This window comes from Sphaeramia orbicularis, chromosome 17 (assembly GCF_902148855.1).
Source record: "Sphaeramia orbicularis chromosome 17, fSphaOr1.1, whole genome shotgun sequence".
NCBI classification, from domain to species: Eukaryota; Metazoa; Chordata; class Actinopteri; order Kurtiformes; family Apogonidae; genus Sphaeramia; species Sphaeramia orbicularis.
Genome location: NC_043973.1, coordinates 38,649,352 through 38,667,165, shown reverse-complemented (window position 1 = coordinate 38,667,165; position 17,814 = coordinate 38,649,352). Strand labels below are relative to the sequence as shown.

Sequence of the window (17,814 nt, the reverse complement as noted above, 5' to 3'; positions counted from 1 at the left end):
GATTTACCTCATTCAGAGCACCATCGATCAGAGTGTACATCAAGGGACTGGCTGACACTTTAAATGCACGTCGACCTGGAACCAAAGACTTAATGTTCATTTCATTCTGAATATTAAATACATCGTCATCTGATAAACTCATCCAAAATATTAAACAGCCAATCAATCTGAGCATCTAGTACATAAACTAAAGCTAAAACTTGGTTTCCTCTTCAGAAACAAATCCTCTTTCTCTGTTCATACAAGGAAATGATTAATTTCTGCCATTTTTTTTTCACCTCTGAAGGATTATGGTGATCTTTTTATGAATGCATCTGAAAATCTTTTAAAAAAGCTGGACACTGTCTACCACTGTGCCTTACATTTTATGACTGGCTGTGGAAATCGCGTTTGCCATTGTATTTAGTATGCTACAGCTGAATTCCTTTCTCTGTATGTTCGCAGGTGGTCTCATCTGTTGATTTTCATTTACAAATGTATTCTCAGGCTCCTCCCATCTTGCCTCTGTACTTATATGTGGAAAAACCAACAACAGTATGCTCTGTGTTCACAGAAAAACATCCTGATGGCGGTTCCTAGAGCCAGGACAGAGTTGGGTCAGACTACATTTCAATATGCTGCCCCCTCTGTATGGAACACCCTGCAATACAACCTAAATCTATCTGAACTTGTTACTATGGGTGAATTTAAAGCTATTTTAAAGGAGCTTTAAATCAATGAGCTCAGTCAATGTAACTGTTTTTAAACTTGCACAAATGATTGTTTTGTAACTATTGACTAAGTTTTTGTATTATGTGTTGATAATGTCTTGTCAGAAACTATGTGTTATGCTGCTTTTCTTGGCCAGGACACTCTTGAAAAAGAGATTTGTAATCTCAAGGAGGCTTTTTTGACCTGGTTAAATAAAGGATATACATATAAATTCATTAATAAAAAATACCTGTAACAGCACCATCCAGGTCGATGTAAGAGAAGGCTTTCATGCTCAGGGAAGACAGATAACCCTAAAACAAATAAATCAGCAATTAGAATCATTCACTTCATCAAATCTGCTGAAAAAAAACAAAAACAAATTACAAACTTAGAAGAAAAATCATGGAATTCTAACCTCCAGCCACTCGGTGGCGCCAATGCTCCCATATTCCCCACCACTCCAGCTGGCAAACACAATGCTCCTCCTTGGCTTGAATCCGTCTGTCAAGGGGGAAATCGGAAGCACATTAAAAAGAAGCTGATGAATGAAATAAAATATACAAATAAAATGTCCATCAGTCATCTGAGACATACCATTCTCCACCATTTGTGAGATGGAACGTGCCAGCTCCATGAGGATGCTGGTACCGACTGTTGATTTGGCAAAACCTGCACCCCATGCATCTCTCTGGGCGCCAATAACAACATATCGATCTTTAAAAAAAAAGACAGATATCATTTCACAATTCTGTAAAGATCTGAGTTTAAGAACATAAAATTTGTTGAATTAAACATATTTTACCTGCGTCCACATAGCCCTTGATGACCCCAAAAACGTTATTGATCTTCCTCTCAACTAGGACATTGTTGACCTCCACAGTAATGACATCGTCTTCACTTCCAAGCCTGCTCAGGCTTCCCCACCTGCTTGGCGCTTCTGGACCCTGCAGCTGCCTGTTGGACACGTAGTACACATTAGGATTAAAGAATTTCAAACCAGATGATGGCGAATATCATGCTTTTTTTTTTAAAAATCCATCATTTCATAACAGCACTTTTAGTACCTAATAATATTAGTGGCCATTTGCGATGTAATGGTCTGAGCCACGATTTTTGGCAGACCTGAGGATTCAACAGGAGGGAACTGCGTATGGTTGAAGGAGGGGAAGCCTGGGGTGTAGGGGTCCCCAGAACCCATGTGGACCTTGTGGAGAGAGAGAGACAAATCTTAAAACATCCATTTGCTTATTATGTTTGTATAGTGTATATAACATAATGCTAAGGCTGTATGATGAATAATATGATAATCACCTAATATTTTCAATATGTTAAATTTACAAACTATAAATGCTACTACTCCATATTGCAAACTATCCAAGAGGGGTTTATCCACACTCACATGTCCATATAGCGCAGTGGTTTCTCCAATACTGTAATCATCTGGGTCTGCGTAGATCAGTACAGCAGAGGCATTCACTTTTGCAGCATTGGCTACCTGCAAGAACAAATGAGGATGGCAAAGTAATAAAGTGAACTTCAATGGTCTGCTTACAACACTTTACCGAATGGGATGGTCTTACAATACCGCTTATCTTACTAAATACCACTCACCTTTTCTGCAAAGCTGATCATACCAGCTTTGACCAGCACAACCCTGCCGCTCATGTTGATGTTCTTGTTACGGAGGTCGCTGAAGTCACCTTCACGTCCAAAATAGGCATACAAGACACCGCCCTGAAACAAAACACAAATGTATCACTGATAATTGATCGATATTACCAAACCTTGCAGGCTTCCTGATTATTTTACTGTGCATATTTACCGCTACAGGTCCACTGGCACTGTAAGACAGGAATCCTTGAGTTTCCATCATTTGACCCTTGAAAGTCACTTTGTTTGTGCCTTGAAGCACCTGAACCTTGACAAAGTGCTCATCGGTCCAGGTTTTCATGCCATATTCTTTGAACTTCCTATGAACCTTGTTAGCCAGATCTTCATCTCCCGGAGAACCAGCCTGGTGGTTGGAACTGGAAAACTCACTAGGAATAGTTCAAAAAATAAATAAGTTTGAGGAAAATGTGGGTCAGGGAACAAAAACAGCAGAAAAACACCGCCTTAAAGCCAGTTTCTAAGGAGGATTTTGGGTCCACACTCACCTGAAAACTGTTTCAAAATTTGAAGTGCTAAGTTTTTCATTGAGGAGCTTTTTGACGTCATCCCAGTCCAAGACGGGAGCAGAACCTCTCTCGTCAACAAAAGGGGGCGCAGGGGCAATAACGGAGTTTGTGCAGGTTGGTTGTGCTATGTCCTTCTTCCGATGGACCAGGTAACCAATCAAATACCCTGACAATGATAGTGAGACACAGGAATACTACAATGACACAGATGACAACAGCAGTGGTCCCAGGATTGATCCTTGACAAATTCCAAAGACTGGCTGTGATTCAGTCCAAATATACTGGAACTGGCCTCTCTTACCAATGATAAAGATGAGGAGTGTTGCAGCTGCCATGAAGCACAGATTCTTGGGTGTGCGTCCAAGCTTTTGAGCCACATAGGGTTTGCGGTTTGAGTTGTGATTGAGGTGTTCTGCCGTGCCGTTTCCCCCCACCTCCTCATCCATGTCAGATGACAGCTTCATCTCCACCTGGCTGTTGTCGCCTTCCATGTTCTGGGTCAAGTTGAAACGTGTGTAGGAGTGAGGCTCCCCATTAAACTAAAAAAGGAATCAAAAAGAAGTATGGTTTCATTATTTAGCCAAAACTATTGAAACATATTTGATGTGAACCGGTTTACTGTAGTGCCAGCTCGGAGATCAATGAGCAACTTCAATATTAGACACAACTACAACATCCAAAACCTTAGAACTAAACCTCACCAGTGCACAAAAACTGTTTTCAGACATTTTCCTTTAGAAGTTCTATAGCTGAAAAACAAGTTGTAGTAATCATGAAGTAAAAGTGCTTTGAAAAATTAGTATAGGCATATTTTGTACGATGCCAAACCCAAGACAAACTGTGGTTAGGCTTCGGACCTAAACACACGATGATTAGAACAACCTTATCACAGACCAATATAGACACAGAACTCACCTTTTGATTCATATTATCCATCAATACAAAAAGGTCCAGTAAGACTACAACAAAAATCAACTTACTGTTGCTACTTTCTGAGCTAAGAAAACAATGATCAGTGATCGCTGAAATTGAACACCACGTAATAATGCCGTTTTCTTTTTTTTCTTTTGTTCAGACAAGGTATAGCCGAACAGCTGATAAATGACACGTCAGCAGCACGTCGGATGATGCTTCTGAGGAAGACTGGAGTCACAGCCGAAACTGTCAAGCAGGTAACATCTAAAAACTATACCTTGTCTGAACAAAAGAGAGAAAAAAAGAGAACAGCATTATTACATAAACAGAAGACAAAATGAACGTCATTAGCCTGAGCACCACATAGTCTGATATGAGAGGCTTTATATGTGCAGACAAAAAAAGCCCCTTCTTACTTTCGTTCTTACCTTTTCTTTGTAAATTCAAACCACATATACTACGTCAGTATTGTTTTCAGTTCCATGTAAATTCAAGCCACAGATACATCAGTATTTTTTTCTTTAGTACCATAAAATGGAAATTTTAGGTCAAAATATCAAAAATAAAGGCTAAATACAGGGTGTATCAAAAAAAAACACTATACATTTTGAAAAATTACCTCCAGTTCCGCATTTAATTATTTTTGGAATTTTCTTTTCTGGATGTTGGTAGGTAGGGGATTGGTGGATATTTGTCCAAATTTACAGACCCAGGTTTTCATGCATAAGTGAGCAGGGGCAAATTGCGCAATCCAAGTTAAAACTGGTTTGTGCGAAGTAGCGGTGGGATTTAAATCCAATCAAAGGTTATGGGAGGGGACAATGGACATCAGTCTTGTTTTCCACAAAATTGCCAGGTTACAGCATTAACGCTTTGGCCACCATGTCAATTTCATTTCTTTATCTATGGCAGCTGTTCCTGCCTTTCAAAGTTAATTCAACTTGTTTAGGCCTGAAAATGTCACTGAGGACAGGACAAGTTAGGATTAGACCAGTATGAGTAGCAGCACTGGAGGCAAGGAGGGTGAAGTGTCTTGCCCAAGGACACAACATCACATGACTAGGACGGAGCGCGATTTGAACCGGCCACCCCCGTGGGCATTGTGGGGCTAAGGCGAGTTGGCACTGGCACATAATATAGTTTTTTCATGATTGACTACCACATATATATCTTCTCCCTCCAGAACTGTATGAGACTTGAAACTTTTACGTGCAATAATACTCACAATTTTGGATATTGTAGACCTTGCCTGATCCATTTCTGTTTCTCTGGAATCTATAAAGGAAAGAAAAAGAGAAAAGTCATTCAATGGGCTATGCGTGAGACTTTTACCTGCACTCAGCCATCTTTTAATTTGAGATATTTACACTTCAAAAAAGGAATGTTAAGTTACACAAGGTTTCATTTCTGTACTGTACAGTGTGTTTCTGTTCCATTTCTCAGAATAATGAAGTCTCCAAAGAACACATCCCACCTCTTATCCAAACATCCTCAGCGTTTCCTTTGCTCTTAACTAGAAAGGAAGTACTGTCTACAAGACACAAAAGCACAGTATCCCACAAGGACTCCATACCTGCATGTGAACTCTAAGGCCAAAGCAATACAGTAACGCGCACAAAGAAAAAAAAAAAAGTTTCCCACTCGTTTCCATTCTATAGACAAGCCAAACACAGCAAGGTTTCAATATAACAAAACAGCAGGACCTGACATACAAGTCTTCTGTATATTTTCTTAAATACTTTAATCTGCCACCAGTGGAGTAAGTGCATGCATGTGATGATCTGCAGGAGGGAGGGCACACGCTGTAAGATGCTTCACCCAAAGACGGACAGATGAATCAAATTAATCTATCACGACGCATCTAAATGTAGACATACTAAAAAAAGTATCTACATGAAATCATTTTTGCTCCACAATAACCTGCATTCACAAGTTTGATAAAACATTCCACTCTTGCAGTCTTTTACGTTTTGCATTATGTGAAAAAAAAAAAAAAGGTATAGGGGAGGCAGTGTTACGGTTTAGAATTTCTAACCACTCAGTAAATTTCCACTGTCATTTGACTCTTGAATACTGACAGGCAGGGCTCATGGCATTGTGCATCTGTTTCTGAATGATGAAGTTTTACACTGACATCTCTTGAACCCAACTGTGTGTTCATATTCATGATAGTGTGTCAGTATAATGCAGAATTCCATAGTGGATTATTACCAGTAAATACTGGTTATACGACTTCAAAAGATCAATAAGTTTCAACAATATTTTATTTTTTTCTAAATCACAGACAAACACACCATTCTGTGATAAGCTCATCATGTATAAAACAGTGTCAAATATGTATGAAAGACTTAAATGGTTTCTAATGGTACCTAAACATACAGAACATGTAAAAATAGAAAACTCATCTGTTGTGCTGCAGTAAGGTTTAAGAGCTAAGCTTTTTGCCACTAGAAATGAACAGGTTACTGTAACTGATATGACTGCACCACAGCACTGCAACTGTTCTACTGCAGTGACATTTACACCCTTTAGGGAGAGAGAGAAAACAAAAAAAAGATGAACACTACTGCAACACAAAAACTGTGGCATCCCTTTCTTGTGCATTGTTTGGATTTATTGCTTAACTATAGACAGATCACTCCAGGCCATCTAGATGAGAATTCAACCAAAGTTTTCCGGGTTTAGGTCATGAATTTTCTTTACATTTATGTCAAAAGTTCTTTAAAGATCATGGAATAATCGTTCACGTCTTCTTTAATTGTTAAAATGTGTCATCCAAGCCTCATCTGCTATGTATTTATGTAAATTGTTGCTGAGAGCAAATTAACATTATTTGTTGATAAAACAAAGAATCTTTAACATCACCACTTACTTTCACTGATGTGTACCCAATTTTCATTCTTTCCTAAATGATATGAGGAAAATCTGAAATGTGTGTGTGAAGTGTTCTTATTCATTTCATTTCAGGTGCTGTTTTGCAGTGTTTTTTCTGCAAATGTTCATATCACATTAACAATCAACATAAGACATTCATCAAAATTACCATTCACATGGTTCTATCATCTCAAATTAATTTACATCTGCATAAAAAAAAAAAAAAGACTGGTACAGATCTTGCTAAATAGCACTGATGAAAAATCCACATTTTGAATATACGTTGACTATTTATTTAGATGTACACATAATAGTAACATAGCAGTGTTACGCCCAGGACTAGGAGTTTACCAGGGCGTTATGACTCAGGGTCATAACAGCAGCTATATCAATGTAATAACAAAAAGGATTTTTTCACATTGAATAGCAATTCAGATGAAGTCGAAACACGTGGAGTGAGAAATGGGATGGGTGGTTAGTGAGACAGAGGCAGTTTGGTGTCCTTGGTTACAGTGAAGTGGAATCAGATGATTTCAAGGATATCTATGCACAAATATTATTTGATTATGCAAAACTCTACAATGTGGAAATCCTATTCACTCATTCCTGAAACTCAGTTGACAACTCTTTGTACCAAGTTTTTGCATTTTGTTCACTACATGTAATACATAGATGTCAAATATCTTTGTTTTACATGTTTGAGTTGACCTAAAACTAATCAGTTACATGTGCATTTTCCTTGATAACTAAGCAAGACAACTCTACAAGAATTGATATTAGGTTTTTTCAGATTATTCTCTGTATGTTAGTGAAGTACCTTCTAAAGACTTTAGAAACAAGTCTAGGCCTGAACTAACCTTAATCCTGATTCTAGTAAGTCTAAGGATGCTCAGGGTGAGTGCACAACCTCTCATAACATGTCTGACCTTGACAAGAAAGAAACAGGCCAAAAGTTCTCCAATAGCCATAGTCTTATCACCTCTGAAGTAGGTTAATGCTAAATCTCCGAAAAGTCAACTATTGAAAGCCATGAATTACCTTTAGGGGTTAAACCTCTACTAACCTGCCTGAACTTTGGATTGAATAGTTCACTGAAAACCCAGCATTGTTCAGTGGGTTCCAGACAGACCAGTAACAATTTGGAGTTTAGCCATCAATGTCCATCAGGGGCCCTATTTATTTTCTGTCTGTGGCAAGTTACAAATAAACAAAGTAACAAAATGTAGACCAAGTAGTCTGAAAATAAAAGGACCAAAGCGTGCTGTGAAGTACTCATGGTGTGCACTGTACAGTCATATTACACTCAGACTGTTTAAATGACCCCTGTGGGCCAATTTGCAAGTGCCACAGGAATGAGTGTGAGAGTTCCCAAACTGGACATTGCGTGAGGAGGCTTGTGTGTGCAGATGCCAACGGGACACAAAAGTGCAGGGAGGCTTGGTCTAATTTGTAGCCGAAACTTGGCCTTGCTCATATCCAACTGCATGCTTGTAGGTCAGCATAGATAAAAGCCTAACCTTGTACATGTATTTGAATAAAACAAATGACGGCAAACACGTGCAAGAACAGCCAGGCTATGTCGCTCAGAGAACACTTTGGCTATTCTAGTCATTAAAAAGCACAGCTAACTTTAGCACTTACTTTGGTCTCAGATGGCCTGAGAGCACCCTTGACTTTTGGAACCTGAAGGGCAATACAAGCCAGAGTGAAGTGCACAGTTCTTACAAAGTAAAATCTAAACATAACCAAGTATTCTTACTTGTATTGCTTGTAGCTTGCTTTATATGCAACCTAAAGACACGAAAGGAAAGAAACACTACAGAAAGTGGGGTCAGATAAGACTTAGCTGCTTCAAGAAGCTAATTGCTCTCTAAGGTGGGCAGAGCTCTGTCTATAATCTTACATGCCAAACATACCAGGCCTTATCAAAGCTAATACTTTAATCAGATTAGCTGCCGTTTTAGCTGGAGAACCTGATGGATATATAACTAATGTCAGTCAAAATACATTCATATATGTGTTAAAACACTAATATTCCATTTAAGGTCATGTGCTTTACATCCTTGGAGGACCCATTAGCCTTGAGCAGTCTGCAAATGTCGACGAAGACGTACGTGTTATATTTCCATTCCATGGCAAACGTTTAGATGTGTGTGCAGTTGAGATAATAAGAGTAAATTTGAACCACGCCCTATGGAGAACAGCGTTGACAGGAACGGCCTGTTCTGCAGCTTGGTTGTCAAAGCTTCAAAAGGACACTGGACAAATCTCACCTAGATGTCACCAACACCATCAGCCTTTTGGGGTCAAACACTGACTGGCATTCAAAGTAAATGTCCAGTCACTGTCACCTGTTCTCAGGACCAACAATTAAGATAAATGCAGGCACTATAAATAGAAATACTAGCAAAGCAAAGGCATTGCCAAGAACATCTGAAGCATATAAAGTGTTTTAAGCATTAACATTAGGGTGTCCAAACACTTCAACAGGGACAAAGAGATTGTAACATTATACCTAGCAATAGAGCAATTAATTAACACCAAAAGGAGCTTTTACAAACTAAGCGCTGCAGGAGCTGGCACCATTAGGGAATAGCAAATATCAGGCACAGAATCTGGGTATTGAGGGAACATAACAGTGGTAAAATTATTTTTATGCTTAGACTTTTATGGTTTGTGTAACACTCAGTTTAGTTATTCAAAGTTAATTTCACACAGGTAGATTTGCGTCAAAATTTTTGTTGTAGGGTTGATTTAGCTGTTTAATCAAGTATCAGCTTTTTCCTGCCCCAAATTACTACTACTACTACTACTACTACTACTACTATTATTATTATTATTATTATTATTATTATTATTATTATTATATCATCCTGTGAATTCAGTCAAGGGTTATATGGAGAAAGTAAAAAGCTAGTGTTAAACCACACAACATAATATTTATTTACCACATGAACTCTGCTGAAGCAAATAAACATGGTCTATAATTCTAAGTCCCAAAAATAGTCATGCCCTTAAGACTAATGAGTATCTACTACAATATAAATTATCAACCTCAGTTACAGCTCAACAACTTCTTATTACTAGTCAGTGGAACAAAAACAACATCCGCTATAACCATAATAACTATTATGATGATACTAAAGACCTGTCAAATGTGTTTAAAGGATTCTGCTATCACTTGTTAAACAGCAATATTTAGCACCATTTGTCTGTATAAACAGGTGATGGTGCAAAAGGCAACCTGCTGCTGCAGTACCATTTTTTCTCACAAGTTAGAACTAACATGATCAAAATATACTTGTGGCTTCTGCATTCTATTGAGTAATTTATCGGCAACTAAAATTGTGTTTGATCCTCTCCCTGGTACAGCACATTTTGATGCTTGTGCCAAGCATCAAAATACCATATAATCAACAGAGCGGGAAACACAGTCCAACTAGTCAATAGATGCCAACTGTAAAGACACACATTAACAGGAATTGTGTTTGTGAGGAAGTTACATCATAATTTTTGTATGTACATAGTTTTTGTATCCATCTATAGACATTTAACTGCATGGTTTGTGCAACAAATGGTTGCACAAACCGATGTAAAATACTGTGAAGAATATGAAAATTCAGTTTATATTTAAGTTCACGTGCCAATGCTTTCCATTCAAAGACAACCACCAAATCAGAGTTTTTAGTCAATCCTGTAGATTTTTAACATCAGAATTCTTTCCAGCCAAGTATGCTAAGTGAACAGAAATGCTGAAGGCACAAAAGGAGATGGTGAGAAACCAAGAACAATAATCTGGGGAATAGGAGCAAGCGAGAGAGAGGGGTCAGGGGCGCGGAGGAGTCATTGTGCAGTTGCAAATCACATGAGAGTCACATTGGGGGAAAAGCTCCAAGTAGCTCATGGGAAAAATGAACCAGCAGTAGAACAGTGGGGCAAGCAAATCCTATTTACTAGGGTTGTGCAAGTACTCTTTAAGAAGCAGAACGTTTTCAATTTTTGACATACGCCGCAATAAAGGATGCAGTTTAATTCTATTCAGGGAGAACAATGACCTGCTATCACCTTTAACGTGGGATATTTTTAATCACAGAACAGTGACTTTTAACACTAGGTGGCACTATAGGGTACACATGTATAGAGCTGCCTTTTGTGGCAGATATACCTCAAGTCTAAGTCTAAGTCTGACAGTAAAAGTAATGCATATCATTCATTCTAAAACAAGATTATGCACTGTTTCATATGCAATCAAAAGCCTTTTACTGTGTGACTGTAAAACCAAGAGAAAATGATTAATGGATTTCTACAGAAATGAATACTGACGACAGGCAACAGTCAAGACTTGCCTGTTCACCTGCAGGCTGTCTTCACCGTCATACAACTACCATTACAGACAACAGTTGCCTTAAGGTCATAACTGAACTTACTTCCTGTTCAACCACATGTCAGTTGCTGTAACATTTACAAAAGGGATTATGGTCACTAAATAACCGTAGGCTTCAACAACTATGGTAGAGCTTTGGAGAGGTGTTTGAATGACTTGTAGACTAGAGGTTATGCTCATTGTAGTGAAGATAGCTTATCTATACAGCTGCCTATTGCTGTCGGTCAAGGTCAGTAAACAGGGCGATGTAATGTCTACCTACTGACACGGTTACCCTGAGCAGGAGGGTCATTGAGGCGAACGGGCAGCAGCAGCTACTTGTATTTAACACCAGCATATTGCAGATCACTTGTCAGGACTGAACGTGACTGGAGGCTTACTTCATAATGGCGCCCTCCTTAGCAACCGAACCCACGCGGCTACTACTCATCCATATCTATGAATGATGAAACAGAAACGTGTTCCCAATGACAGGTGGCCATCAATGAGCACGGTTACTCGCCATGATATGACAACCTCGTACTCAAAAAGTGACCTCCGTGTCAAAGGTAATGTCATTTTAAAGTGTAATATAGCTTAAAATGGCATTTATGTACATATCCCCCCCCCAAAAAGGCTGTTTTTAACCCATAATGCAGTTACTGACTACACATGAACTGTCCCGTATAGACAAAAGCCCCATTGTTAGCATCGCACGAGCCCGAGTTTTACTAACAATTAGTCGCGGATAATAAACTCACCCTGTTACAAACACAGCTCAAACCGGGCCGAGGACTTCACAGACACTGCGGGACACGAGGTATGTTCCCTCTTTCAGCTGCCTTCCTATCTGCCTCTATCAACCGGCTCGACCTTCACACACACCACGCTGCTTTCTCTAGATATATAGCCAATCGTTTGATTTGACGACGTAGCCTACGTCACTTCCGGGGAAGCTCGCGTCTCAAATCCCGCGATAGTTCAACTTTACGGGGTACAGTTGCTGGAACACGTGGCTTTTGATACTTGTCAAAAAGATGAAAAAGTGATGTTGAGTATTTACATTATATTTAGGAGATAAGGTATGAGGAGTGTAACTGAAATGACGACTGTAAAAATGAAATCTTTTGGTAATTGTGTAATTTGATGTAGATAGATAGATAGATAGATAGATAGATAGATAGATAGATAGATAGATAGATAGATAGATAGATAGATAGATAGATAGATAGATAGATACTTTATTGATCCTTTGCAGGAAATTGTTTGGTAACAACAGCTGTACAAAAAACACACCGGCCCATCACAACAGACATCCCATATACTACCAACAATGGAATGTTAGTGTTAAAAACAAAATAAAAGATTTATAAAAATATATAATACATAAAATAAAAGTAATGTAAAATAATACAATAAAACAAAACACCCATAGTATGCACAGCATACCATAATTATCGCACAGCAATATTAAAAAGTTTAATAGCTGCCGGCAGGAAGGACCTCCTACTCTGTTCAGTCCTGGACTGAGGGGGAATCAGTCTGTGGCTGAAGGTGCTCTTCCTGAACACCTTAAGGTGGTAAAGTGGGTGATGTAGCTATATTTATCTCCATATTTCAAACAGTGGGGTAGTGATGATGATTCTTAAGGGCTCATGACTGAAATGGGCCCTAGAAAATAACAGATTATTGGTTAATTTTTTAATGAAGATTGTTAATCTTTCACCATAAAAGAAGTTTTGATTCACAAAGTACTGATAGACACTTGTTTCTTTGCCTTAGTTTGATTTATTAATGGCAGAAAAAAATAAAATCCAGTATTCTACACACTATTTTATAATATATATAATGTAATAATACAATATTATTTTCATATTCCACATAATGATCCATAGACAAACCAAAACAACCTACATTACTCACTGGATGCTGGTCTATTTTAGTCATGATATTATTTTTGAGCATTATTGGGAAATATACTATCAAGCACATTATTGCATTCTACAGAGCTAAGACCATGTATAAGTGACACTGTTAAGGCTTAGAGAAGTGTGGAAGAGGATTGAAGGATAGCACAGACAGACAGCAACTGCTGTTACAATGTGTATATTATGTTTAGTTTATTTTTTATTTACTTCAGATTAGTCTGATTTAGGCCTACAGGTGTCTTAGATATTTCCTCTTGTCTTTTAATATATGTCTTAATGTTTGTGTTGTATTTCTTGAGCTGCTACACAGTGATAATATATGGGCTACACCTGGAAATATTTTGTAGTGACTTCCAATTGATTTTCTCTCTACATTTACCATTATCATTAATCATTCAATAAACTCTATCTGTTTTATTGGTGAATCAATAACGCAGAAGATGACACATTTACATGTTTACTACGGAGTCTTCGAATATCCAAATGGTTCATATCTGCATTTTATGGGAAGTACTTAAATGTATGTTATTATAATGGTTTATAAGACTGCACATGTGATGTAACAGATTTCATCATAGTGAAAATACATTTAACTATTGTTTATGTCAGTGACAGGCTGGACATGTCTTATTTTTATTCTTTGAATATTGGCCCACAATCATCTAAAAATAGATATAGGCAGCTAGTTTATTTTTGTACAACTTGAATATCTGATATCTATGATGGGACATAAAAGGGAATAGAAACTAAAGAACAGTCTTTTTTTTAGTATGGTGAGAGTTGAAAGGTACTCCGTGATATCAACCAACTACTTCTGCTATCAATAAAGTTCTTCTTTTGATATGGTGTATATTGATAATCCTAATAAAACCCTGATTTTTAATTATAACAATACTGAGTATTGTCTTACTGTACTACTGAGTACTACTGAGTGGTTTTATAGTATATCTGACCTTTACTCACAGGTGTACAGGTGTTTACATGTAAATACTGTCGTGTGTGCCCTCTATCCTAATAACCTTTCCAAACAACAAAAAATGAATAAATGCAGACCACAATAATAATAATAATAATAATAACAATAATAATAATAATAATGGTTTACATTTATATAGTACTTTTCTATGAACTGCAGACCATAATATACATAGTTCATTAGATTTTGTCATGTGTACATTTTATTGTGGGAAGATGGACTTCATCTGGACATGAGTTACCTTAAATGACCTTCATTGTGTTACAGACAAACTGGCGACATGCTGCTGCTTACCTTGAACAAACATCAAACTGACCACTGCGCATTAGACTGTTGGATTTTCAGGCTCCAAAGTCCACAAGGTGTTCTTTGTGTTTTTTTTGTCGCTGCAGCTGTAGAAATATTATCTTAAGGAAAGGAAAGAAGACCTATTTAGTTTGGTCACCACTGTGCTGACTAAGTCAGACACTAGTTTTTTCCAGTTAGGTTATACTTTTTTGGTGTGCTTTTGTCTGACACACAAGTCTAGGCCCTTTATTCAGTATTTTACAAGGGATATGTAACCCATAAAGACCAAGTACTGCTTTTGTGTCAGTTCCCAAATGATTTTGTTTTTAACTCTATTTTTAACCTTTCCTAAGGGATGTATCACTATTTACTGTAATATTATGTTCTGTATTTTGCATTTTTAAGTGATATTTTCCTATATTTAATTTACTGATCATGTAGATGTTCATTAAAGCTCAGACTGAAGTTGAGTTTTATTACATCCAAAACAGAGAAAACTGAAGAAAAACATATTTTTTTCTTTCAAAACATATCATTAACCGAACATAAAATAAGTGTTCCCATCCACTGTCATTGATCCGACTCCATGGGTTTTACTGGTGAAATAATGTTGTCGAAGATGACGGTGTTTTCATGGAAACGGAGCCTCTGAACGTCCAAATGGGTCATATTTGATGACCATGAAAAGATGACAAACTGCATTTACACCAATTATTTACATGTTTAGATAGGATTAGTGGATCAACAGGTATTAAACATTTTAGATCAGTGGGTGCTTTTGGTCGCCAGTGGATGTTTGGGTCTTTATGGGTTAAAAGTAGTATGTCAGTGTTTCTCCATGCAATTTTTTTGGACACGTCTGAATAAGCAAACTATTATGCCATCAGTTTTAAATGGGAACAAATTGATTATAAAATGATAGCATCACCCAGTGCTGTGTTCATACAGACAGGGTTGACAACCCAGACATTGCTGTGATTGGGCATTTGTGGTGGGCAGAGGCAAAACAGTCGCCAGTAGTGGTAAATTATTACAAAATCTTAGTAAACATGGCTCTTTTTTTTTTTGTTGACAGCAGGTTTGGCAATTTCATTTATTTACCATTACCTTAATTATTGATTATTGAAGAGTCTAAGTGTTATATAATTGCTCTTTTGGGTTTCTTCAGGTAATTACATGTTTATGCTTGGTGCCACTGCGCTAACATGTATTTTGTGTGTACTATTCATTGGGTGGTCTTAGCTCAGGTTATAATAATTTTCCCACAGCATCATTGTCCACATTTTGTGTCAGTTCACCTCATTGTTTTTAACCCATAAAGACCCAAACAACCACCAGCAACCAAAACCAACTACTGAAATAGTAATAAATAGTTTAATACCTGTTGATCCACTAATCCTATCAATTCATGTAAATAATTGGTCTAAAATACAGTTTGTCATCTTTTCATGGTCATCAGGTATGACCCATTTGGACGTTCAGAGGCTTTGTAGTTACCATGGAAACACTATTATCCCCTACAACATTGATTCATCCGTAAAACCCATGGAGTTGGATAAATGATAGTGGATGGAAATACTTGTTTTATGTTCAGTTAATGATAGATTTTACTGAAAAAGTCGCTTTTTCTTCCATTTTCTATGTTTTTGATATAATAACCCTTAACTTTAATCTGAGCTTTTATGAACATCTTTTTTTCATTCATCTATTTGTTTTGAGCAGAAGAAAAAAAAATCAAACATCTTTTGTGTACAAGGAACTAATGGCAGAGCAAATACATTAGTAAACAAAGGTGATCAAGACAAAATAGCAGTTGCCATGTACACCAGTAAAAACAAAATAGATTCAATATGTTTTGCTCAAAAATGAGTGGGAAGAAGAAAACTAACATCTATACCAGGGGTGTCAAACTCATTTTCTTTAAGGGGCCACATTCAGCCCAATTTGATCTGCAGTGGGCCGAACCAGTCAAATAATAGCATAATAGCCTATAAATAATGACAACTCCAAATTTTTTAGTGCAAAAAATAACATTAAATGAGGAAACTATTTCTATCCAAAACAAAAAAGATGTGAATAACTGGAAAAAACTGAAATTTCTGAAGAAAAATAAGTACAGTTTTATCAATATTATGCCTCAACTTATGATTTCTACATGTGCATTACAGATCAGATCTACCAAGGCACAAAACAGGCAGAATATTGTTAAAATTGCACTTATTTTTCTTTAGACATTCCACGTTGTTCATATTTGTTCAGGTTATTGGCATTTTATTGTTAAAGGATATCAGAATTTAATGTTCTTTGCAATAAATCAAAGACAAAAAATTGGTGTTGCCATTATTTAGAGGCATAATATCATATTATTTTTCTCACATTAAACTAAGAAGAACATTTGGAGTCATTATTTCTGGGTTATTATGCTGTTATTTTTTAGCTTTATGCCTTAACTGTTAATATATTCAGGGTAATTTTCGCATTTTTCACTTTGTAAATTCATCTTGCGGGCCAGATTGGACCCTTTGGTGGGCTGGTTTTTGCCCCCGGGCCGCATGTTTGACACCTGTGATCTATATGATTAGTACATGAAATATTGGGAAATATCTGATTTTTACTGGAAAAATGTAAAATACGGAGGATATTTTATAATAAATGGTGACAAATCACTTAAGAAATGTTAACCCTTTCATGCATACTGGTCACTTCAGTGGACAGCTATTCTAGAGCTGTTCTCTTGTATATTCATGAGTTTTGTTGTTCTTTTCGTTTTTTATTTATTTTTTATTTTTTGTTATTTTTTTTTTTACACATATCTTTATTAAAGTTGTAAGACACTACATATCTTTTCTGACATGAATTGGTAACATTATGTAGATCTCTCCTGAGCATAAACCCCCAGAATCACAAGCCCTCCCCATAGTTTTCACACAATTTATCAGTAAATACATGTTTCTGTGTGTCAAAAATTAAACGTGTGGTATCCAGCTCAATGGACATTTTTGCAACTTCATGAAAAATAGGTTCATAAGAATTTTTTTTTTTTCATTATTATTTTTATTTTATGTATTTTTTTTTTTTTTTTTTTTTTAATTATTTTTTTTTTTTTTTTTATTTTTTATTTTTCAGAAGAAAATTTTCAATTGCATTGTTTTTTTCATGCCTAAAGAGGCATAAAAACAGTCAGGAAAAAATTTTGATTAAGGTTCTCATAATTTGTGCATGAAAAGGTTTTATATAGAGGAAAGAATCATTTGGGAACTACCACAAAAAGTAGCACTGGGTCTTTATGGGTTACATTCCAAACATGGACAGAGTTTAATCATTAGTTCCATATAGTAACATACAAAAAGCTCAACACCGCTGGGTTATAGAACATGCATGTATGTAGCCAAGATTAAACCACATATCTTCTGTTTGACAAAGCAGTGGACGGGATTGGTTTTGGTCACTAAAAAGCGGTGTCACAGTCGGCGATTTAGTGTTTTGAAAGATCAGCAGTGTTTTTTACGGCACTTGGTTTCTGTAGTTTCATGCACTCTCTTGCCAAAAATGTGAAAGTCACCAAAGAGGCCAATGGCAGAGTGGATTTAATTGTCTCTG

General features: G+C 36.9%; 1 protein-coding gene across 4 annotated transcripts in view; it reads right to left on the bottom strand.

The window, feature by feature from the left end:
• LOC115436977 (transferrin receptor protein 1-like) overlaps positions 1-11,925 on the bottom strand; it is a 45,624-nt gene extending 33,699 nt beyond the window's left edge. For all 4 annotated transcript variants that reach the window (XR_003937889.1, XR_003937890.1, XM_030160014.1 and 1 more), the window contains exons 1-13: positions 11,784-11,925; positions 5,011-5,060; positions 3,172-3,409; positions 2,850-3,036; positions 2,516-2,732; positions 2,305-2,427; positions 2,093-2,188; positions 1,758-1,897; positions 1,496-1,647; positions 1,288-1,407; positions 1,109-1,194; positions 941-1,004; positions 8-75 (exon numbers count right to left, since the gene is read on the bottom strand). Coding sequence is in view for 2 of the 4 variants with exons in the window: in XM_030160014.1 (XP_030015874.1) it covers positions 8-75; positions 941-1,004; positions 1,109-1,194; positions 1,288-1,407; positions 1,496-1,647; positions 1,758-1,897; positions 2,093-2,188; positions 2,305-2,427; positions 2,516-2,732; positions 2,850-3,036; positions 3,172-3,409; positions 5,011-5,043 (1,524 nt within the window). In the remaining 2 variants the exon portion in view is untranslated. The remainder of the gene's footprint in view (positions 1-7; positions 76-940; positions 1,005-1,108; positions 1,195-1,287; positions 1,408-1,495; positions 1,648-1,757; positions 1,898-2,092; positions 2,189-2,304; positions 2,428-2,515; positions 2,733-2,849; positions 3,037-3,171; positions 3,410-5,010; positions 5,061-11,783) is intronic.
• Positions 11,926-17,814: the final 5,889 nt, after the last annotated feature.